The 25013-nt window shown below is 41.7% G+C and overlaps 1 protein-coding gene across 4 annotated transcripts in view; it reads left to right on the plus strand.

The window, feature by feature from the left end:
• CCDC141 (coiled-coil domain containing 141) overlaps positions 1-25013 on the plus strand; it is a 179009-nt gene that overhangs the window by 137777 nt on the left and 16219 nt on the right. For 2 of the 4 annotated variants that reach the window (XM_061608321.1, XM_061608322.1), the window contains exons 16-21: positions 143-322; positions 1951-2100; positions 9364-9504; positions 10070-10264; positions 20162-20345; positions 22933-23045. In XM_061608321.1, the coding sequence (XP_061464305.1) occupies positions 143-322; positions 1951-2100; positions 9364-9504; positions 10070-10264; positions 20162-20345; positions 22933-23045 (963 nt within the window). The remainder of the gene's footprint in view (positions 1-142; positions 323-1950; positions 2101-9363; positions 9505-10069; positions 10265-20161; positions 20346-22932; positions 23046-25013) is intronic. The other 2 variants (XM_061608323.1, XM_061608324.1) reach the window with 2 other exon arrangements.

A 25013-nucleotide genomic window follows, 5' to 3' on the forward strand; every position in this document is an offset into this window, starting at 1 on the left:
TGGCTGGATAATAATCATGCTAAAGCATATCACGTTCTAAATTTGGATTCAGATCCAAATTTTTGTATAAACATAATGGTATGTGAATGTAAAGTGGAGGGACAAGAATGGTCATTAATGAAACATTTGTTAATTTTCCCAGCTGGAAGGTCTCATAAAATCAGGAGGATTGACGATCCCAGAAGTAAAAGATGTGCCCAGTGACACTCCCTATGCTAAGATCCACTTGATTAATGCTCAGGAGAAGCACACACGTATCAGGCACCTGTACAAATTGGCACTCTCACTTGGAATGGACATAATTTCAACAGTGCAACAACCTGTAAGTCAATAGAAGAGAACAGTCCCAGTACTGGAACAAAGCAGGGACTTCTGGGCTGGAATATTTACAACAGATTTAGAAGAATGTCAGAGGCTGAATTTGTCAATTGGCAATTTCCGATTGTTACCATATTGTATAAAGTATACTGTATTAAGCAATTACTATGACTGCGCTAAGTTATTTACAAGTAAATGCAAAGGTGACATCCCAATCCCTTCAGGTTGACTGAGAGATTAAATCACCCATCTCAGCCAGGATCTTGTTCAGCAAGCATCACATAATTGTATAATCTTCTATTACTTTTCTTAAGATTCAGGAAGGACTAATAAAGAACTGGACCCAGGCAATTAAATCAAATAAGCACATTTATTTTATACATCAATATAGTGTTTGATCAGAAGACCTAATTTAGGAGTCCACAACTATAATAACACAATATAAATAACAAAATGACAAGAGTATTGTTTGATTCAAATTTGCAAAGTGCACAATTGCCCCTCCTCGTTCAATATCAGCAACAAGGCATGTTTCCTGCAGTCTTTGTCCGGAGGAATTTTCCATCATTATATTCCATGCTGGAGTCATAGAAACAAAATTCTCTCCTATCCCTCAAAGCAGTGCCAGAAAAAAAAAACGGTAACAGGAAAAGGAGAAGAACCCTGCAACAATTAAAAACCCATTCGCAAACACTTGGAATATGTTCCTGCAACAAGCACAAAAATTGTGATGCCCCTTATAATTTATCAATATATACTTAACCAAATCAAGCTGTTCAGGGTTTAAAATTCAATAAATTCCCAGCTAGGCCTAATCTCTACAGCAACAACTGTGGAGGTAACAATAAGTAAATATCTCAAGTAAAGATACTCAGAAGTCCTATAAACTCTCTCCCCCCCCTCCCATTTCCCTTCTATTGTTTGTTATTCATGTGCTACTTCCTTCTATAATTAAAGGAATATACCCCAGGATTACAGTTGCATGTAACTTTATGTGGGGATAACAGTGACCATCTATAGCAGAGGATGGTTGGAGGCTAAGAAACCATAATTCAATCTAGTAAAAACTGGTTCTGGGTTCAATCTGTTTTGGATGGTTTTCACTTCTCCTTAAGGATCAAGTAATAGTTTTGGGTTGCTACTAGATCAAGCCCTTACTCTGGAATCCCATGTGACTTTTGTAGCATAAAGCACCTTTCAACATCTGCTGGTTCACCATCCATGTCCTAGTAACACCCAGATTTGAGATGTGTTATACATAGTGCTGCTCTAGAAGACTGGAAACTGTAACTGGTTCAGAATATGGAGGCCGCTTGTTAACTGGAACAGTCTGATGTAAAAATATTTACCCAGTGGTTTTTTTTAAAAAACAACAACATAATTTCCTGCCCAATGTGTTTCCAAAGCCAAGATTAACCATAGTTCCCCTGTGGTCAAGCTTCACATCTTGTTACTATGTAGGCATATGCAGAACTGAACCCCATATCTTCAAATCTTATGCACCAACCTCTTGGGAAATATATTTTAATTTTAAATTGATATTTAAAAAACTTTACTGATAAAGAGTGTCACAGTTCAGTTTACAGGCCCAAATGCTCATTGTTTCAGCTTGATTTCTACATCTCATTCTAGAATACCTTTAATGTTTCTGTAAAGAACCTACAGCAGCAGCTCAACGCCCTTGAATGTGACAGCATTAATTGGGATTCCAAAGCTGAAAAATATGAGGAAGAGTTGTCGCACATCAACCATTTCTGCACCACAAGAGACGAAATACATGAGGTCTGGTGAAAAGAACACATTAAATTATCAAAAGCTGTTGTGTCCTTTGACTTCTTGCTGTTTAGTAGCCTTCATAGATATCCTTTTACCTTTTTGCTTAAGGTTTAGTGGAATGCTTGATTCACAAGCCAGTTTTAGAGATGCCTCTGTAATTGAACAACCAAAGTTTTAGTTGCCATTTGTGTTTTGCAGATAGGAAAGAAGATTGGCAGTGGTCTCAACTCTATAGTCTTAGAGCCAAACTACACATTTTGGTGGTACACTGAGGGCAGGGTGTTTTTTTAATGCTCCCCACCCCATGTAAAAGTTATCTGCATGTAGTAAACTAATATATCCTGTGGTTTCTAATTTAGTGTATCTAGTCCTTTCTTTCTGGTGTGCTAGTTTACTACACAGAGGTTATTTTTTATGTGTGGAAACATTAAAAAAAATGACATGGACCCCACTTGTAGTCTGAAGTGATATGTTCTGTTGTTTGACTTTCATCTGGTTCTGTTCAGTGGAATAGGATTACAGAGAGATTTGAAATGAAGCTGAAGGAAAAACAGTATGTTGGTATGACAAAAAAATAGAAGTTTTGTAGTGCACAGTTTGAAGCACAGATGCCAACCGAAGTGTATTAAATGGTTTTTTGAGCTCCTTAATACTTTAAGATATTCTAGCAGCCTCATACCTGGAATTCTAACAAACCAAAAAATCAGTGCCATTTTGAAAGTTTCAGTCCACAGTCTTGATTCAAAATGGCATCTAACTGTATCCAAACATATACGAACATCGTCCCTCATTCTTAGGAACTATCATGCAAAATTTGGTTATGGTATCTTAAGAAGTGTCCAAATGCATAGCAAACAGATAAACAACTTTCTATAATATATAGTGGATAAATAAATAGTGGATGAGATCCAAAGAGCTATTTTGGGCATGCCCAAAGGCTAGAACATCGTCACTAGGATTTTTGACTTTTGTTCTTGCAATAGTTGATGCCCCATGTCAAAACACAGACTGCTTTTGAAAGTTTTCTCAGTTTCAAAACCATCTTGCCATGAAACATGGAGGTCTACTGTACTGTTTAAGAAACACAAGCTGAAAGTCCCTTTGGATGTGGGAAACTTGTGCAGTTTTTTAGACATCGGTAGGTACATCAGCATGTGAAAACCTGCATTTTTATTAAGCTTTCACCTTAGAGGCCTCAGCTTCTCTGCTACACACTGGAAGGTTGTTTGTCTTATACCTTAATTCTGAGGGCATGTCCATATGTTTAAGTGATATTCTTCCCCCACCCCTCAACTAGTACTGTTCTCAAGCAGCTTAATTTGTCTGGTGGTCACATTTCATTTGCATTCAGTTACTTTCCTCTGCTTAGCAGGAGAATGAAACCAACCATCTTGCTGTTAATGCTTTGGCTTGATGAACCTGATTGGTCTGGATCAGTTTTCCCAAACTGCTTCATGGACCACCAGTGACCTGCAAGCTTAATTCAGGTGGTTTGTGGCATGTCTGTGGATTTGTGATTGAAGATAGGAGATGGCACATCCATCTCACTGAATAGTCATATTAATTTATATTTGTATTTGTTATAACATGTTATTTCTTATATTGTATTGCATTACAATGAGTTCTATAGAATTACAATTGCTACAACAGGCAGAAAAATCATTGAGTGGTCTGCCAAGACCCTCAGAAGTTTTCAAGTGGTCCATGGGAGGAAAAAAATTGGGAACCATTGCTCTGGGTCAACTGGTTGAGCTCAACAGGAGTGTGAAACTGACCATCAGGCAATCATGTGAATTTCACTTCAGTGGCTCCAAGGTTTGGTTTCATTTTTCTATTAAGGAGTTTGTGCACCCAGGCACAGAAACAGTCCCTAACAGCACCTTCTTTACTGTGCTCTCAATATACAGCAGCTTGAGTCTGGAAGTATTTTCCATAGTCATACTTGCTTTCCATAGTTTTACTATTTAATCTTGTGACAATGAAGAAAAGCCAATAAACCGGTAATGAAACTGCTACAGGAAGAAACATATTTATGGAATGCAGTCTAACTCCAGAGGACTGTCCAATTTAAAAGAAATTGATATCTGGGTAAAGACTTTAGATAGTGCTTTTCTGCTGCATGACCAACACATCACAAAGTATTTCAGTACGCTGCCATCCATGACAAACCTTTAAGGGTTAGAGTGCCCAAGTGTTCTGCATAAATCACTTACAAGTCATATGCCATGCTTTTAAACTAGTTTAATCCTAAGTAGTTGGTGGTTTGCAATCTACTAAGTATAGTCTATGATAATTTATGTAAAATTGACTGGGAAAGTGCAAAGCACCCTTTTCACACTGTAATACTTTTTGTCTATATTGCTTTAGGAACTATAATTTCAGCTGGATTTTATAATTAATTTAGTGAGTTTATTATAAAGTGTAATGCAAATATCGTTCAGCCAGTTTGAATGTCTTTGATAGTTACAAATTCAATGAATAATTACACTGTTGTCACCTTTGCAATTTAATTATTTCCCCTCCAGTAGTAAACGTGCATCAAATAATAATTTTAACACTTCGTATTCTGGTAGAAGCAAACAAATATTGCACTGCTGATAGTCAGGGAAAGTTGGTGATACTTAACAAGCATATACTTATTCAGCTTAATTGTCTGGGAACCAAGCTGTGTACACTGCTCATTCATGGGGACTTGTAGGTCCTCTCCTGCAGCATCTGTGCATGTACCCTAAGGTCAGGATGCCCTCTGGGACAGAACCCTGTCAACAGAATTGTGCCCCATGCCGCTGAGGATGAGAAGCTCTTTCTGCTCATGCATGGCAGGGTGGAATGGGGTTGGATCTTGCTCATTCTTTGCACATCTCCAATTGACTACACCAGATTTCAAAACTGCTTTATTATCCAAGATGAGTTCATGTTTATTGTCCAAAACATGGCCTTATTTTGGATGTGCTGTGATATACAGCCAGCCAACCGACAGGATTTATACTGGACCGTGCACCCAATACGTCAGTTCTGCACTGCAGCCAGTGCAAGGTAGATGTCAGTTTAGACTGACGTGTCATTATATTATTCCTCTTTAAAGGCATTTTATTGGGGGTTTTTTTAGTTTTGATAAAAGGCAAGTAAGAGGTGACATGATGGAAGTGTATGAAACTATGCATGGTGTGAAGAAAGTGAACAAAGAAATGTTTTTCTCCCTCGCAACACTAGAACTCATGGACATTTAATGAAGTTGAATGTTGGAGGATTCAGGACAGAGAAAATGAAGTATTTCTTAATACAGTACATAGTTAAACTATGGAATTGGTTGCCACAGGAGGGAGTGATGGCCACCAACTTGGATGGCTTTAAAATAGGATTAGTCAAATTCATGGAGGATAAGGCTATCAATGGTTACTAGCCATGGTGGTTGTGTTCTGCTTCCACTGTTGGAGGCAGTATACCTCTGAATACTAGCTGCTGGAAACCACAGGAAGGGAGAGTGGTCTTGCATTCAGGCCCTGTTTGTGGGCTTTCCATAGATACTTGGTCAGCCACTGTGACAATAGGATGCTGGACTAGATGGGCTATTGGTCTGATCCAGCAATCTCTTCTTATGTTCCTATCTTCTTAAAGAAGAACAACTTGTTCCACTCTGCTGCTCTGCCACCATCAGAAACTTCTTCAACAGGAGCACACAATCCTTCAGTGCAGTGATATGCTTTTCTCTAGTCTTTATCTGAAACTTTATTCTTTAAATTGGTCATTTCCTTTACTTGTTTTAAGCACATTTCCCCCACAATCAATTTATACATGTGTAAGGATAAAAGGTCACATTCAGTGGGTTCCCTGAAAGTCTTCATTCTAGATCAGAGGTAAAAAGTAGGGTGTTTCGTTTTGTTTGTGAGCCATGACAACCAGATCATTAAGTGTCCAGCTCTCTATTACTTGTTTTCTTCTTCTTGTGTGATAAATCACAGCAGTTGTCATCAAGCATCCTATCCATCATTTCTTACCTAAGACAGCTACAGTTCAGGACAGCTGCACAAAATATGGCTATAAGGCCCTAGAAAAATGTCTAGGGGCCAAAGTTGATTAAAATCACTGTAATGCATGCCACTTTTCAATAAATAGAAAAGGGAGTGGTTAATTCAATTCACATAGCTTCCCTTCATCATGTTATAATTTATTGGATAGTTATGGGACTGTCCCCATATGACATGCAATGCAGAAATAAACTCCTGTAGCTATCAAGATTTCAGAAAATTTATTATTGCAGTGTGCTGAAAGCATGGCATAGAGTTAGTTCCTCCTGTGATTTTTGCTTCTGTTTATTGGAAATCAGTTTTAAGTTTTCATGAGATTGTCCTTCATAAAGGTTTGTGTGTTAACCAGAAATGTGTCGGGCTGCAATAAATCATCTTTCTACTTTTTCAACCCTGCATTTTCTTTTGGCTTGGCACTTTGAGGGTTCCCCTTCTCCTGATCTGTGAGCATTTGGTGCTCCCCTACTGTTTCTGTCTTCTTTCAGTGACCACACTGAGGACTGGGAGTGTTAAAGCTGTGGCGACTTCTCTTTTGCCTTGTTTCTCAACAGAAAGCCCATGGGCCACATCAGGCCTACCAGCTTCAACTTTCTCTCCCTCCTCCACTTCTATTGTGCACTTGCTCTATTCTTTGATGGTTACACAGGGCAGCCATATGGTAAAACGGCAACCAAAAAAAAAAAGCAAGTATGTGAGAAAATGACCATAGAACAGCAGTTAAGGAGGAGATTATCCTGACCTATTCAGCACTTTGCTTGAGCAACATTGCTCCTCCCACAAAGAATTCTTCCCATTAAATGAAGCAGAACTATTAATTCTTTTGACTGGAACATGTACTCAGTCAGAGCAGACAGCATAATTTACAACAGAGGACAGTGTAAGGATCTAAATCTGAGCTGGTTTCCATTAAGACTAAAAGAGAAAAGTGACAGCAGCTGCCGATCTTTTGATATACAAGCTGTCTCTTCTGAAACAAGATCCAATTTCATGCATCTTCTCTTCATCTGCTATAAATAAATAAATAAATAAAAGTTTAAAATCATTTACAAATGAATACTGGTGAATTGATGCAAATTATTAAAGGGAATTCTTTTGCTGAGTTATGCCTTGGTCTAGGGATTCTTCTACACCCTAAAGTATCATAATTTCACATTTTCAATACAAATTGTACATCCACAGGCCTGTCTTGTGGAGGAATAGACAGCTTTGACTAACCGGTAATCAGTTTCTTGGTAGTTCTGATGCCCCACAAAGGAAAGATGTGACCAATTCAGTTTGTGAGAAATTGAAAATAACAATTAGAAGTCCCCATGTAAACTGAGAATGATATATTGAAGTAGGAGGCATTATTTTTATAACTTAAAGTAAAGATTGCATTCAGAAGTCTCTCATACATACACTCCATTTAAAGTGCAATCATTCTGGGAGGGTGTGAATGTGGATCATGAATTTGGTATTTATGTAGCATTCTTTCCCATCCTATCCAAAAGCTCATGAAAAGTATATATTTACCTATTTTTTATGTTTTTATCAACTCTGGGGTAAGCTAGGGTGAGAAAAAATTCACTCTGATTCCCTGAAGTGCATGGAGAAACCTGTTTAGAGAGTCATTCCCCAAGTGCACTCACTATCTGGCATCTTTGATTTGACACTGCTTTCCCAGTAAGCTTCAAGTCTAAGATGGGATTTGAACCTTGGGCTCCCACCTCAAAGCCCAGTACCATATCCCAGGAAATACACTGACTGATCATTTTCACCAAGGGCATGCAAAGGCAAACACAGCTTACAATAGACAAGAATACCTTGAAATGATTTCTGACAGCAACACAGTGTTGTGGGGAGACTGGGTTTAGAAGAACTGTCCTCCTATCTGCTTCTCACAATTCTCTGTGGTTTAGATAGAGGGAAGCAGATTGGCAAGTTCCCTTTGTTTGCCTCCTCCCTAACTGTGACTTCAGGGGAGCGCTATAGTGGGTTCCTTTCCAGTCTTCCCTACCATTTCTTTTATCAGTGGTTCCCCAGTCATGCTCTATTACTGTTTTCCATTCTTTGCTTGCCAATAATCACCCTGTGCCCTTTTCTTTAGTCCTGTGTAGCTCTAGCTTCTTGGGAAAGTCCATATTTCTCCATTGCCTTTGCTGTCTCTTCTGCTTGTGCATTCCAGTGACATAGACACCTGCCTCCCTTGAGCTTGCTGCCCCTCCCAGATCCACCACCAGGGAGGGGCCTGCTCCCCCCATATAAAACTAATAGGACTCAAATTCAGTTCAGAAAAGATCAGGTGGACTCAAGATCTCAGGACAGTGAAAAGGAAAATATGTTTGGCTTTTTGGATGTAAATCCATTAAGCACACTACACAAAGGTGTCTTCCTGCCTGCTTGGCAAGGTATGTGGAAATCCTATGAAACCATGGATTTATCTGCTTCCAACCAAATATATTTTTGTGGTGATGCTGCTTCTGAGATGGCATTTAGTTTTGCGGTTAATTTGCCAGGAAATTTCAAGAGGCAGTCCATTCCTTTCCAAGTACACCCTTATGAAAGCTCACATGGGTATCAAATTCTATGACCTAGAGTTTAATTTCATTAGTTGACAAACATCATCTGCCTTGTTGACGGTCAGAAACTAGAGCTCACACGGCAAGGCCAAAAACAAACAAATCTCTTTATATTTTAAGGCCTCCCAGTAAGTAAGAAATTAGGATGACCTGGAAAATATACATTTGAGAAACTTACAGTCTGCATTCCGGGTGGAAATTGAAGCAGGAGAGTTTCAGAGGAACATCAGTTTAGGGCTACTCCCCCCCTTTTAAAAATAATAATGGAGGAATAGTCTTGCAACTAACTTCTACATCTAATAGTGTCAAGTGGAAAAGGTTCAGTACACATTAGTACTATTGGCACACGTATGGCAGAGTCACAAATTTTGTGCATATATGTGTTTTTCTAAGTAGCGATAATATACGCTAGCTATTTCCACATTATATTTTTAGAAATTTTAGCCTGGGAAATGACTTGCTTTCAGAGAACCATGCTTTCACCTGAATAAATACTCGCCCTGCACTTAAATTAAGGTTTACATGCTTTTCTCACGCAGATAATATCTTCATGCTGGAAAAAAATCCATGTGTACATAAATGCTTCAGGATGTGTGTTTAGTGGAATCCTAACCATGTCTATGTATATGTTGTTTATTTTATATTATTGTCTAAATTACTTATAAATAATGGTTTATTTTCAGCTCAAGGAATCATTTAAAGACCTTAAAAAGAAATTCAACAACATGAAATTCAACTATAGCAAGAAAACTGAAAAAGCACGAAATCTAAAGACACTAAGAATTCAAATTCAACAAGTTGATATATATTCTGAAAAAATGCAGGTAACATTTTTTTAGTCACTGCATGCATAACATTTATCCTAAAGGTGCATAGAGATGACTGACAACATTCATCCGATAGTTTTCATATTGTAGCTGATGTAACAGAACACCCAAGGTCACATACCCTTTTCTTTTCGTAATTGGCTTAGGGGTGTGTGTGTTCAAGTTCAAAACTAACTCACCCTTTCATGTCTGTTTTTCTTCAAAACGTTATGTAATTATGTAATATTTCTGTTGTAAGGTTCATAGACATGCTTTTAAATAAATCAACAAAGACTAAAATGTGAAACAGAGAAACCAAAATTGATAGGTTCACCCATCCCTAGCCCCACCAAGTTAATTAAAGGGTGCAGAACGGTATTACCTAAGCTGTACCTTCAGAGGGTAATTTAAATAGTTTTGGCTCCATAGAAGTTGTAAAGACTCACTAAATGCAGAAATATGTCTTATTTCTGGTGCTCTTCAATATCTCTGGCGATGTTATAAAACAAGCTATTGCTGTGTTGGAAGATTTCTAAAATACCTTTTAGAATGTTTAAAATTCTTATTATATTATTTGGAACAGGTACTGAAAAAGAAGACAGACAATCTAAAGAAGAAAATCTTAGATTCCTTAGTAACTCAGCCTAGTGATAAAGCTGGAATACTCACTGGGTCAGTTAACGAATTAGAGAAACAGCTGAGTGAATTTGGCAAGATTATGGAGGATTACAAACAAAATTTAGATCTGATGGAGCACCTGCAGCAGATGATGGAAGAGGTATACAAAACCCACAAATGCACTTTGTAGTTGTGTAAAGGGGCCATTTCTGAGGTATGGGACAAATGTGCACTCCTGGATAGCATCATTCTGTGTGCATCTTATCCATCATTTCAGACATTTTAAACAGTAACAAAGGCCTTGTGAGAAAAGGTTTGAGTTAGATGAACATAATAGTTCCCATCCATCCAGCTCTTAAGGATCGTTCACATCCCAGACTTCAAGACTGAAAGATTGTGTAAGTGGGGACTGTGTGTTTAGATTAGTTTTGTGTAGTATGAATGTGTACGTGAATGATTTTGGTGACTGTGTAATTATATGTGTTTCTTTTTGTAATATATATGAAACTTGCATGTGTTATGTTCCATTCTGATGTTCCATCTTGATGTATTTTGATAATTTGTATATGATTTGTTTAAAGATATTTATTATCATTTAATTATGTTACTTAAGATGTAGAATTTATTATTATTATTAGTAGTAGTAGTATTTGGTTTTGAAGGAAGAATTTGTATTTCTTATAATGATTCCTTTTGTTGGGATAAATGATCTGCTTAGATATTTTTATTTAAATATGAAGCAGCAAACAAAATACATAAATAAATATTTAAATTTATAGGTTAGCAATCATATCATGAGTTTTTAAAATTAAACACCAGGCACTGGTGTATGTGTATTTGAGCTCTTGAATATCGGTGGAGATCCAGGTTGCTTTCAGACATGGGACTTATGGCTTTAGTTTAACGCATTAAAATTGTAGTGCTTTTGTCCCGATTTCTAACATTCCTTTTAAACTGCAGTACCTGTTGCGTTAAGGATCAGTAGGTTTTTCAGCTGATATACTGGCATTTCACACAAATGTCTTTTACACAGCTGTAAAGAACAATGTCTTGTTATAGTCCCTCACCTGTTATATACATGTGCACTGTAGTTCCTCACTGTGTAGGAGTTCTAAGTTTTCCATAGGAGGTATGCCATCAAGCGGGTATTAGTTCCACCTATCGTCCGAAGGCAAGAATGTTTCTGAAGTCAAGACTAGGGGCGTCAGGCCTTCCCACTCTCCAGTTCATTCTTGCCTTCGTACCGAACAAGTTTGAGATTATTGCTTAATTTATAGATAAGTCTTTCGTGTTTTTGTGACAGGGTGGGAGATTTCTGTGTACTTCTGTACGTTTTTTCCTTCCCTGTCTTGTCTTCTTTTTTTATTTGTTTGTTCACACTTTGTTTAAAATTCGATTGTTTCCCCTGGGGATTTTCTTGCAGGGTTTTATTTTCCCCTTGATTCTCCCCCAGTGAGTGCCTAACGGCGCTTCAGAGAGACCGCGGCTGCAGTTCTCTCTTCTATAGGCGGCGGACACTGATTTTTACAGGAGCTTGTGGCTGCAGCTCCTTGCCTTTCCGAATGGCCATTTTGGGAGACCGCGGCTGCGGTTTTCCCCTCCTCAGCAGGCGGCCGCAAACTTAATCTGGCAGCCTGCCGTTACAGCTCTCGCGCCGCCGTCCTCCTTCTCTTTATCCCTCACTGCCATTTGCACCAGTTTCAAAGCCTGCGCCTGCAGTTTTCTCTATTCAGTGTCCATTCTAGTTGAACTATCCCGCCTCCCCCCAGCTCGGTCTGTGGCATTTTTAAGCTCACGGCAACTGCCTTCGGAGCCTGCGGCTGTGGCTCCGTCTTTTCTCCTTGCCAGCTGAGACTGTCCCGAGGCAATAGAGACCTAGCTCGCTCTCTAGCTGCGATCGTGATTATCAGCCCCGCGCCATTAAATCGTATCCTTTGAAGGCATTTTTTGAGCTCGTTGGTGCGTCCCTAACCGCCATTGCTTCTTCACCAGTTCTAGCCTTTTTGATTGGCCTATTTTCCCGCTTCTTTTCGCGGGCGCCATTTTGATTGTCCGTTTTCTCCCGCTCTTCCTGCTAGCCCACTAGTATTGCAAGGGGGGCCTCCCTTACACGGGCTGTGGATAGCAGAGTCCAGAATTCCTGTCAGCTCCCCCTGTGTGATCTCCCCCTGTTTGTGTGTTACAGATAGGATTCTATAACTCTATATAGGTTCCTTTATTAACTCTGCTTCTGCTGCTGGCCCTGCAACTATTTGATTACTGCTGCTATCTGAACCAGCACAAAGACTGTTATTGCTACAAGGCCTGTGCACCTGTGCCTGTTTCATCAAAACTATTAATACTGCACTGATGGTGCACCAGACTAACTGATACCTAGTGTGCAAGGAGCTGATACCATATAATCCCTGTCTGGACTGTACATTCTGCCCCGTCCATGGCCGTGTACAAAGGCTGTTGATACCATACAAAGCTGTTTGGACTGTACATTCTGCCCCATCCGTGGCCGAGTACTAGAGCTGTTGATACTGTGTAAAGCTGTGCAAATATTACTTCTGCTCTATATTGTACCTCACCTGTTGATACTGCGCCACGCTATCTGGACGTGCATTCTGCCCCATCTGTGGCCATGTACTAAGTCTGTTCATAGTGTACATTCTGCCCCATCGTGGCAGTGTACTTAGCCATCAGCCAGTGCATTCTGCCCCAGTCGTGTGCCGTGTACTGAGCCTGTTCGGGTCTGTGCATTCTGCCCCATCCGTGGCCGTGTACTGCTACCCTTAAAATATATGATGGCAGAACAGCCAGAGACAACCCAGGCAACCAAGCCGAAACAACAGCCAGAGACAAACCAGACGACCAAGCCTAAACCACCTAAGGTGGTCAAACATAAGCATGCTAAAGCGGCTGCCAAAACCAAACATCTTTCCTGCCACAGCACAACCAAGCGGCCCCGCTATGTCTCTGTTCCAGTTCCAGAAGGGTCAACCCATGCACAGTTAACTACCCTCTTTCATTATCCTGCTGCGTCCTCTGATGAGGAGGACTTTCCTGGTTTTCCTGAGCAGCCAACGGTCACCCAACCCGGGGCTTACTCTTCTTCACTACCTGTGGGGCCGTCCGCACTTCCGCCTATCCAAGAGCAACTGGCTACATCTCTGGGACTGCAGCTGTCCCATGAGTTCATTTCACAACTTCAGGGCATGCTGTCGTTTTTCGCTCAGTGACAGTCACCATCACAAGTTCCCGCTATACCTCCACACAGTGGGGACCAATTTGCTCATAGTGAGACGAACCCTTCATGTTCTCCAAATCTGTTTGACATTGCCAGGGGCAGGTTTGTTGATGACGTCTCTTGTGCGGAGGAATCCGCATTTGCGTTGCAAGACGAAGGAGACGACTGGAGTGACCATTCGGAACATGAGCAGGATACATCCTATCGCCTCTTCGATGCCTCAGACTACCAGCCTCTTGCGCGCAGAGTGTTGAACACCCTAGGCCTTCAATCCACTCCAACTGCAGCTGCTACTCCCGCTTTAAAAGGGGCCAGGGTCTTGAAATCCCCCACTCCAGCAGAACACTATCTTCCTGTGCCAGATCCCATCGCTAAACTGGCCAAGGATGAATGGTCTCACCCTCTACAAGCACACTGATTTAATAACATTGCAGATAGACTTTATCCTTTGGCCCCGGACTTTACTACCAAGCTGGCCGTCCCTGGCATAGACGAACCAATTTCCAGTTTAGTTTCCAGATCCCTCTTGCCAAGGGAAGGAGAATCTCATTTAAAGGATGCCACTGAGTGGAGACTGGACTTCGCCTTACGCAAGTCTCATGAGGCCACCACCTTTTCTATGCGTGCATCTACATCAGCCTCTATTTTTGCCAGGGCAGCGATGATGTGGTTGGACGACCTCATCGAGGATCCCACTCCAGATCCCATTTCTCTGCGAAGATCGCTAATAAAATTGCGCAAAACAGCTGCTTTCGTGGCCGACGCCACCTTGGACGCGAATCAGCTAGGGGCACGCGCCATGGCGGCTCAGGTTGTGGCCCGACGGACCCTCTGGCTTCGTCACTGGCAGGCTGACTCTACTGCCAGAGTTAATCTATCACAGGCACCTTATGCCGGATCTTTACTTTTCGGCGAGGAGGCACTAAAAGCAGTGCTTGTTGACCCTAAGGACACTCGAAAGCCTGTCTTGGCCACTGTCAGAAACATCGAGCGCAGACCTTTTAGACGTTTCGCTTTGTACCATACGTCTCAGCCCTTTCAAGGGACGCGGCCCGGGGGACGAGGCCGCGAGTTCCCAACATATGATTTCCGTTCATCCAGAGGAGGCTGGAATAGACGTTTCCCGGGTAGAGGTCAGTACCAGGGCCGCAGAGGCTTCTCAACGTCCTCTTACAGGGGAGGGTCTCGCCAGCGCAGACAGTACTAATGCAATGCCAGTTGGGGGCAGACTGCTTCTGTTTGGTGAACATTGGCTACGCCTGACTCAGGTCTCCTGGATCAGAGATCTTTTTTGTTATAGATATGCTATTGAGTTTTGGGCAATACCAATACCAGCGCCAGCTAGGCACTGCATCATGCAGACTGCGATACGTCACCTCTTGGACATAGCGGCGATAGAGCCAGTCCCCACGGCTGAGAGGTCGGAAGGGATGTATTCCCTCCTATTTGCTGTGCCCAGACGAGATCTCTCATGGAGGGCGGTATTGGACCTCAAGTTCATTAACCGTTTCGTAAAGTATCACAGGTTCAAAATGGAATCCCTCCACTCCATTACAAACAGCCTGCACGAAGGAGACTTCCTGGCTTCTATTGACCTAAAGGAAGCGTATCTCCATGTACCTATTTGCATTGCCCACAGAAAATTTCTTCGTTTTGCCTTTGGCTCCCAGCACTTCCAATATCGAGCGATGCCATTCGGACTCTCATCTGCCCCGAGAGTATTTACCAAGGTGCTACTTATTCTAGTGGCTCACCTCAGACTTCAAGGGGTCCATATCTACCCCTACTTGGACGATCTTCTAATATGGGCGAGTTCTAGGGAGTTGGCTCATCAACATCTAACGCTCATGCTCCATGTCTTACAGGCCCACGGCTGGATAGTCAACTTCGACAAAAGCCATCTACAACCAACCCAACGTCTACAACATCTAGGGGCGATGTTGGACACCCTGCAAGCAACAGTGTTCCTGTCCCCGGATCGCATAACTGCTATCACAGACATCGCAAGATCCCTGATGCACAAAACATCCGCAGACGTCATGCTTCTAGCCAGGGCTCTAGGAATGTTGGTGTCCACCATTCACATTGTTCCATGGGCTCGAGCTCATACTCGTCAGCTACAGTGGGCCTTGCTGCCGTTCCAACACGACATTGCCAGCTCAAACCATCGAGCAATTCCCTTGAGCCCCACACTGCGTTTGTCATTCCGCTGGTGGACGAGGGTAAAACATCTCACCCAGGGTACTCCATTCAGAGAACCCCACAGGACTATCATCACCACAGATGCCAGTCTCCTCGGCTGGGGAGCCCACTGCAACTCTCAGTTTGTTCAAGGGGTTTGGACTGCAGCAGAACTGGCTCAGAGCATCAATTGGCTGGAGCTAAAGGCTGTCCACTTTGCTCTGCTCCATTTTCAATCTCTGTTCCCCTTAGACCATGTTCTCATTTGAACCGACAACACGTGTGCGAAATCACATTTAAACAGACAAGGGGGAACAAGGTCGCATTCTTTACAGGATCTAGCTTACCTCATCTTTGACTGGGCAGAACAAAATCTACAGTCCTTGAAAGCAGAGCATCTCAGAGGTATTTGGAATGTGACAGCGGACTGGCTCAGCAGACAACAAGTCTTTCCAGGAGAATGGAAACTTCATCCGACCGTTTTCCATCTTCTCCAGCGTCGATTCGGCCCCTTCTCAGTCGACCTGTTTGCTTCCAGTTGCAATTGCCAGCTTCCCAGGTACTTCACACGATACCTGGACACGACAGCGGAAGCGGTGGATGCTCTGTCAATACCGTGGCCGGATGGCCTATTGTACGCCTTCCCTCCAATAGCACTGTTAGCCAGAACCTTGAGGAAGGCGCGGCGCGAGAGGGCACAGCTAGTGCTGATAGCACCACATTGGCCCTGTCAACCATGGTTCTCGGATCTCCTTGCAATGTCGGTGACGGATCCTTGGCCACTACCAGTCAGGCCAGACCTCCTATCCCAGGGCCCAGTATGTCATCAGGACCCCAAGTGGCTCAACTTAACAGCGTGGCTTTTGAACGGCGGCATTTGAGGTCGGCTGGACTGTCGGACGCTGTTATTGACATTATTCTAGCCTCGAGACGACCATCCACCACCCGTATATATCAACATACTTGGGTGGCTTTTTCCAGGTGGTGTCAGACTCAGCACCTCGATCCTTCACAGGCTGCAGTACAACAAGTGCTGCAATATCTTCATAGGGGCCACATGATGGGACTTAGACCCAACACATTGCGTCGACATGCGTCCACTCTGTCGTCCATTCTTTCAGTGTCCTCCACTGGTGCCCCTATTGCTTCACATCCGTTCATCAAACTCTTCCTCAGAGGCACTGCTCTATGCTCACCGGCTGTAGCCCACTGTTTTCCCTCATGGAGTTTGTCAAAGGTTCTGCAGGCCGTTTGAGCCCCTCAGGACTGTGCCTTTACGTCTGTTGTCATTCAAGGTCCTGTTCCTGATTGCGATTACATCTGCGAGAAGAGTCTCGGAACTGGGCGCATTGTCTTCTGCTCGCCATCTCTGTGTCTTTCACAAGGATTCTGTTGTGCTGAAGGTCAATTCAGTTTTCCATTGCAACCAGGACATTGTTCTTCCTTCATTTTGTCCGAATCCTACCCATCATCTAGAGAAGGCTTGGCATTTGTTGGATGTTCGGAGGGCTCTCAAGACCTACCTCTCCAGGACCCAGGATATACGACAGACTGAGTCTTTGTTTGTATCCTTTAATCCACGTTCTATGGGGCATAAAGTTGCTAATTCTACCTTATCCCGCTGGTTGAGAGCATGTATTACCTTAGCTTATGAGTCCCTTAAGCTTCCAGTTCCACCTAGTATAACAGCTCATTCCACTAGGTCAGCAGCCACTTCGGCTGCTTTTGCTACCAACGCTCCTGTTGCTGATATTTGCAGTGCAGCCGTTTGGTCTACCACACACTCGTTTATAAGGCATTATAAAATAGACCGTTATGCCTCTGCCGATGCCTCTTTTGGCAGACGAGTGTTGCAACAGGTTCTTAATGAGGATTAGGTTGTGGGTGGTCCCTCCCTGTTATGGGCTGCTTTGGTACATCCCGCTTGATGGCATACCTCCTATGGAAAATGGACCATTGGTCTCACCTGAAGGGTGATTTTCATAGGAGGTATGCCATCACGACCCTCCCAGTGGAGGATACCTAGATATTTTGTTGGGAATGTTATATATGCTTGTTACGCTATTTTATTACATATATCAGTGAAGTCAAGACTGCTATTACTGTTACCTCGCTATTTTAGAGTCATATTATTATGAATGTTGCTATTATGTTATGTTCTTGCTGGTAGGCCTGTTGGCCTTTTTTCCTGCATTTTTAGATATTTCTCTTGGACTTGCTGCGAATGAACTGGAGAGTGGGAGGGGCCTGACACCCCTAGTCTTGACTTCAGAAACATTCTTGCCTTCGGACAATAGGTGGAGCTAATATCCGCTTGATGGCATACCTCTTATGAAAATCACCCTTCAGGTGAGACCAATGGTCCAATCTCATCCCATCACCATGTGTCCCTTTAGCATCTGACACATACATATATACATATATATTTAGTTGTATAGACATAGGGGAGTGTGTAGGAAATGCTGCTGCTACCCGCTCCTGTGACAGAATACAGGTACAATTTTTGTCAGGCAAAAAAAAAAAAAGCACCTAAAGGGCAGGAACACACCACATGCTTGGATGCCTGTCACATGAGCATCTGCAGCTAGTGAAAAACTCCCATGATTTTCCGGGTTCCAAAGCCTGCAAACGGATTATTTCTGGTATCATTTATCAAGAAACTTTGTGCTAAACTTGCACTATATTCCACCAGAATTCCAGAAATAGCTTGTATGTCATGTGAAAGATCGAATATAATGCGCAAATTACCAGGTAAGAAATCATCAGAATAACAGAATAAAGTGCAGTGTGAAAGCAGCCTAGTTCTGGGCTCAATTCAAAGTGCTGGTTTTGACCTATAAAGCTTTGTGTGGCTCAGGACCCCAATATATCAAGGACCACCATATGAGCCAGCCTGGATCCTGCTGTCTTCATCAGAGGCCCTTTTCCATGTGCTTCATCCAAGGCAGTTGTGGAGGGTGGCTAATAAGAACAGGCTTTTTCCTATCTCTCTGTCTTTGGAATGCTCTCCTCAGGGAAACATGTTTGGCCCATCATTTTTAGTTTTTAGGCACCAAGTGAAGACATTTTTATTTACTCAAGCTTTCAGTGGTTGTTAGCTTTTACTGTGGTACTCATTTTTATGTGGGCTGGGCTACTAGGACTTGTCCTACTTGCTGTATTTCTGGATGAGGATTTAAGGAATTTTACATTTTACGTCATTTTAAATTTGGTTTTTAATTGATTTTATATGTTTTCATTTTATTTTGTTAAGTCGCTCTGAGACGTTTCTTTTTGTTTAAAGCGGCTAATACCATCACCATTAACATAACATGTCTTTAGGCCCTAACTCCAGTTGTGCTTTAAAAAGTATTTAGAATGTAGATGAGTAAACGTATTTGAACATGCATCCCCACTGAAAAGCAATGCCATGCTGATAGGCAGCATGCAGCTTTGGATGTTGTTTGCATGCCCATTTGATTTACACTCAGAGGTTATCATTCAGCAAGTCACAATTCAGGCATGGAAGTCTGCTTACACAGAGAGATCTCATTAGCTGAACTGGGGCAAAAAATAGCCACAGAGTAGTAGCAGTAGCAGCATCAGCATCAAAAGCAACCAAATAAAACCCACCAATATTCTTTAACCATCTCCTAAAGCCCTACGGAATAAAGAGGTCTTTGTTGCTCTTTTAAAAATATGAAAGGGAGTGAGCCTGACAAGTCTCCTTAGGGAGAAGGATCTACTGAATAGGGAGCATAACAACAGCAACAACAATGCCCTCGTTGTAGCCTCACCTTAGAAGGCAGAGACACTCCAAGTACAGCTCCAGAATGTGATTTCAGTGAACACATAGTCCTTACAGAAGAAGGTATGCTCTAAGACACCCCTCAACTGATGGTTAGTTAGTCTAAGATATGCCATCGTTTCGTAATGGTAAGAATTTGTGTATTTTGAGAATATTTGGAAAAGCCCTAGACTCTCATTACGTATTCCTGCAGTCATAGAACATTATATCTGTTTTCGTTATATGCATGTCCCCCCACCTGAAAATAATTCTCCATTCACATCTGTTGGTTTTGTGAATATGAGTGTTTAAATGAAACTTCAGTAAATAGCAGTTTTCACATTCAGTAAGTATATTTCTGTGGTAGGGTTGTGCATATTTTAGCTATAAAACTGTTCAGATCCCACTTGTGACCTAATCACATGAATATCTTCCTTCCATAACACATCAAAATGTTATCCTTTAGATTTCATTTTCCAAAGAACAATAATCTTCCCAACCTAATATATTTCTGCATTGATTAGAATAAATACTTTATATGTTGCATACGTTACAGTAAATTTTTGTGAATGTCTCAAAACTCAGAGATATGCCAGTAAATGTTGATGATCACATGAAAATTACCTTCAGAATTCACTTTTGTATACATGAATAGTGAAGAATCACATGCCTATCTGAGGGCATTTACAAAAATAAGCTGGGATTGTTGTCATTCACAGGTGAACACTCATATTCAAAAGAGTCTGGGCTTTCCCTGTATTATAATAAAAGGATCAGACAAGGTTTGGCATACTTGATTGAGCTCTAGTGCTCATCAGTGATTTAACTGGAAAAGGTGTTTTAATTTTCTGGTATTTTTTTTCCTTTCTCCAACATAGTGTCAGTTTTGGTGTGAAGAAGCAAGTGCTACAGTAGTTAGAGTTGGAAAATATTCATCAGAGTGCAAGACGAGGGAGGCAGTAGAAACACTCTACAAGCAATTCAACAAATTTGTTGAGCCAATAGTCCCTCAGCAAGAAGAAAGAATTCAGCAGATTACTAACCTTGCTAAAGACTTATATGGTAAGAACCCATGAAATTCTTTATTGTTACAGTCAGTGACCAGCATAAATGTGACCACTATATCATATCCGAATACAGCAATTTCTGTTAAGAAAACTTTGCCGATTCTCAGCTTGGTGTGCTTTCCATGTTCATGCTTATGTCTTGGTTTTATTACTTAGTACTGTGTATCATAAGGAGAAAGATTGTTGTTGTAATAGTCAATAATCTGTTAAAAACTCATAAGCTGCTTTCATTTATCAGAGTGATTGATGTCTACTAAATAAATAGCATAATAAGGCCATAATCCAAAGACAGCGTTAATCATGCTTAAGCTAACCGATTTCAACATGTTTCAGTTCTTCAAGGTAATTGCATTGTAATTTGGGATGCCACTATCATCATCTTAATTACATAGAACATGAGGTATGATTTCTCACACTTTTCTCTTAAATGTGTCATAAGCATCTGTGGAAATCTAAAAAACAAAACCGCTCTGGGCTCCTTCTGGGAGGAAGGGCAGGATATAAATTTAATAATAAATAAATTAAATTTAAGCTTAATCCTGATAAGACCAAGGTGCTGCTTGTGGGTGACAGGGGAAGGTTGGGTGTTGTTGACCTGAGGCTTAATGGGGTGAGTTTACCCCTGAAGGATCAGGTCCGCAGCCTCGGGGTTGTTCTTGATTCCAAGCTGTCCATGGAGGCGCAGATTTCGGCAGTGAGCCGGGCAGCTTGGTATCAACTACACCTCATGCAGAGGCTGCAACCCTATCTCCCTATTCATCAGCTCCCACTGGTAGTACATGCCCTGGTCACCTCTCGATTAGACTACTGCAATGCGCTCTACGTGGGGTTACCCTTGAAAAACGGTCCGGAAACTACAACTGGTGCAGAATGCGGTGGCTCGGTTGCTTACAAACAGCCGCCGCCGCGATCACATCACACCAGTGTTATTTCATCTACATTGGCTTCCAGTTGTTTTCCGGGCCCAATTCAAGGTGTTGGTGTTAACCTTTAAATCCCTATACGGTCTCGGCCCAGTTTACCTGAAGGAGCACCTCCAGTACCACAAATTAAGCCGCCTGACTAGATCAGGGCCTTCTCTCAGTCCCACCAACGAAAACAGCTAGGTTGGTGGGGACTAGAGAGAGGGCATTTTCAGTGGTGGCCCCCACTCTCTGGAACTCCCTCCCGTTTGATCTTCGCCATGCCCCTTCCCTGGATACATTTCGCCGAGCCTTAAAAACTTGGCTCTTTGGACAGGCCTTTGGGATCTCCGGGGTGGGCTAATTTTTCTGTGATTGTTTATTGTTTCTGATTGCCCTACATAGTTTTACGCCTGCATTAGTGTTGACTGCATTGTATTTTATTCTGTAATTATATTGTATTTTATTGAATTTTAATATGTACGTCGCCTAGAGTGGCTTCGGCCAGATAGGCGACACAAAAATTAAATTTATTTATTATTATTATAAATAAATAAAAACCTCTTGGAACAAACTTGACTGCAGTGGGATTTATGAGCGCTTCTCTGCACTCTTGAGTTGTAGGCAGGATAACTGAAGCAATTCCAGAGCTATTACATGCCCTGTGAGTGCTGATTTCTGGGGACACAGACCAAACCCCCGACTCCCATGGAGGCCTAGCCCTTCAGAGTTTTGTCTGTTCTGTGCTGAGTTCCAAGGAAGTGCAAAATATTGATACAAGGGACAGAATAAGCTGATTTGTAGCTCTCAACAGTGAGGGTTTAACTACACACAACACTAAATGTGTTGCTGGTAATCCATTTTTGTTTGTTTAATGTTAAACATAAACGGCGAGGGAATTTTCATTCGGACTTGTGTGTAGGGAGGGCAGGCTTAATCCTTCCTTCTCTAGCTGTGATATTAATGAAATCCCCCCCTCGCTGCAATTAACAATAGGAAAAAAAGTTCTAATTGACGCTATTTATGGAGGATCAAGTCTGGATCTAAACCAAAGAATGTACTCTTTAAGTCTTTGTAAAAGATGATGCCAAAACCATTTGTATACAAATATCTTAGTCCTGTAGGTTTATTTATTTATTTATTTATTTTATTATTTGGTTTATATCCTGCCCTTCTTCCCAGTAGGAGCCCAGGGCGGCTACAATGTAGATTGAGCTACAGTGGAAGCATATCTAAAGCGAAGGTTCAGCTGTTGGGAACTGGGAATGGCCTATTGAAAGGAATTAAATTGTATTCTAAAATTAAGTTTCAAAATGTTCTAAATCAGTTTAAGGTTGAAAAGTGAGAAATGTCTAATAAATAACAAGAAATGATAGATTATTTTAAACCATTACATTAAAGTAGGGTCCTTTTACTGTAGCTTAAGGCTGCAATCCTTACATCTCGGGGAAACATGCACATGATTGCATTGTAAGTATGACCCTGTGCTTGGGGAAAAGGTCAGAACTGTCTGGGATTCTTGATCAGAAACGGAGCACTTTATTTCATAGAGATGCAAATCTATATTGTAAAAAAAAGAAGAAAAAAGATCTGAACCTAAAGGTATATACTAAATTGGTTCTACTTTGGGCTAATGTAAATGATGTACTTGTCCTACCACTCACTTTCTGTAAACTACAGGGATTGAAGATGGAAAGAAGTACATTGAGAAAATAGCAGCAAAACACAAGGAAGTTCTTGATTCTATCAGTGAACTGTGCAGCTCTTTAACAGAACTTGAGGACAAGCTTGGGGTATTTTTTCATATTTTAAAATATCTTGGATATTTATTCACCAATTCTGTATACCTCTGCTAGAAATAAGTGCTTAGAAGCAATACACCAACTCTGAGTCACTACAACATTATGATCTTTCATTGTAAGAACAAAAGAAAATCCCTGCTGGATCAATCAAATGACCATCTAGTTCAGCCTCCTGTTCAACAAGTGGCCAGTAAAGTGCCTATGGGAAGCCCACAAGCAAGGGCGGAGTGCAACAGCACTCTCCTCACTTCCAGTTCCCAGCAACTGCTATTCAGAAGCATACCACCTCTGACAGTGAAGGTAATAAATAGCCATTGCAGCTAATAGCCATTGATAGACTTATTCTCAATGTAGAGGAGGCAAGAGCCACTCGGTGGAGATGGAAAGAATTGGAACACATCTATCAGAAAAAGCCATTATTTCCAGATGTAGCATGGCAGCATTGTGCAAACATTCAGTTTGATGGAAAGAAATCAGATTATGTAAAGGGTTTTGGCTGGATCGGAAATGTATACACCATACTAAGAAACAATCAAAGCTGGTGAAAATCTGTCTGTCTATTGCATTCAGGTTATGTTTACAAGCTTCCCATGGGCATCTGGTTGGCCACTGTGAGAAAAGAGTTCTGAACTACATGGGCTTTTAGCCTAATCCAGCAGGGTTCTTATGTTCTTATCTAATGTTCTTAGATTCCATCACTCTAACATGACCCAAAATTGGAACCCAGCCTGGGACTATGAAGATAAAATAGAGCAATTCATATAATGGCTGAGAGCCAGTGTGGTGTAGTGGTTAGAGTGTTGGACTATGACCTGGGAGACCAGGGTTCAAATCCCCACACAGCCACGAAGCTCACTGGGTGACCTTGGGCCAGTCACTGCCTCTCAGCCTCAGAGGAAGGCAATGGTAAACCACCTCTGAATACCGCTTACCATGAAAACCCTATTCATAGGGTCACCATAAGTCAGGATCGACTTGAAGGCAGTCCATTTCCATTTCATATAACGGCTGCCTTCAATGGCTTCCATGCCACCTTTCCAAATAAAAGTTGCTCTAGGCACCTTACATGTTAAAATAAGAGTACATCAACTATAACAGAATAAAATACCTCCCTAACCCCAGGAAGTCCCAAAGAGCTATTCAAACAACAAATTCTATAAGCATAATTAATAAAATCAACAGTAAAAGATCCCCACAGTTGAATAATGATGCCTGTTTAAAAGCCACCTGAAACAAACAGGCTTTCATAGCTTTCCGAAATGAGTGTCAACAGGTAAGGAGTTGCAGAGGTGTAGGGCCACTACAGAAAAGGGCTACAACTTGGAACACAGTGGAGAACAGCATCTTCACCCTGCCTTGTACACTAAGAACATAGGTAGAGCCTGCTGGTTTAGGCCAGTGGCCCATCTAGTCCAGCATCCAGTTTTCACAGTGGCCAACCAGATGCTTATGGGAAGTCCTCAAGCAGGAACTAAGCCCAAGAGCACTTTCCCTTCCTGAGGTTTCCAGCGACTGGTATTCAGAAGTATACTGCCTCCAACCATGGAGACCAACCATAGCAATCATGGCTAGTAGACACTGATAGCCTTATCCTCCATGAATTTGTCTAATCCTCTTTTAAAGCCATCCAAGTTGATGACCATCACTGCCTCTTGTGGGAGTGAATTCCACAGTTTAAGTATGCGCTGTGTGAAGAAGTACTTTCTTTTGTCTGTTCTTAATCTTCCAGCATTTAGCTTCATTGGATGGTCGAAGAGAGGGAGAAGAACATTTCTCTGTCCACTTTCTCCATGCCATGCATAATTTTATCTACTTCTATCATGACACATCTTAACTTTTATCTAATTTTTTTTTAAATGAAATGCCTTTAAAGAGTAATGTAATGAAACGATTTAAACTATGTCTAAACTGACATCTACCTTGCACCAGCTGCAGTGCAGAACTGATTATTGGGTGCAT

Source organism: Rhineura floridana, chromosome 2, assembly GCF_030035675.1.
Source record: "Rhineura floridana isolate rRhiFlo1 chromosome 2, rRhiFlo1.hap2, whole genome shotgun sequence".
Lineage (NCBI taxonomy): Eukaryota > Metazoa > Chordata > Lepidosauria > Squamata > Rhineuridae > Rhineura > Rhineura floridana.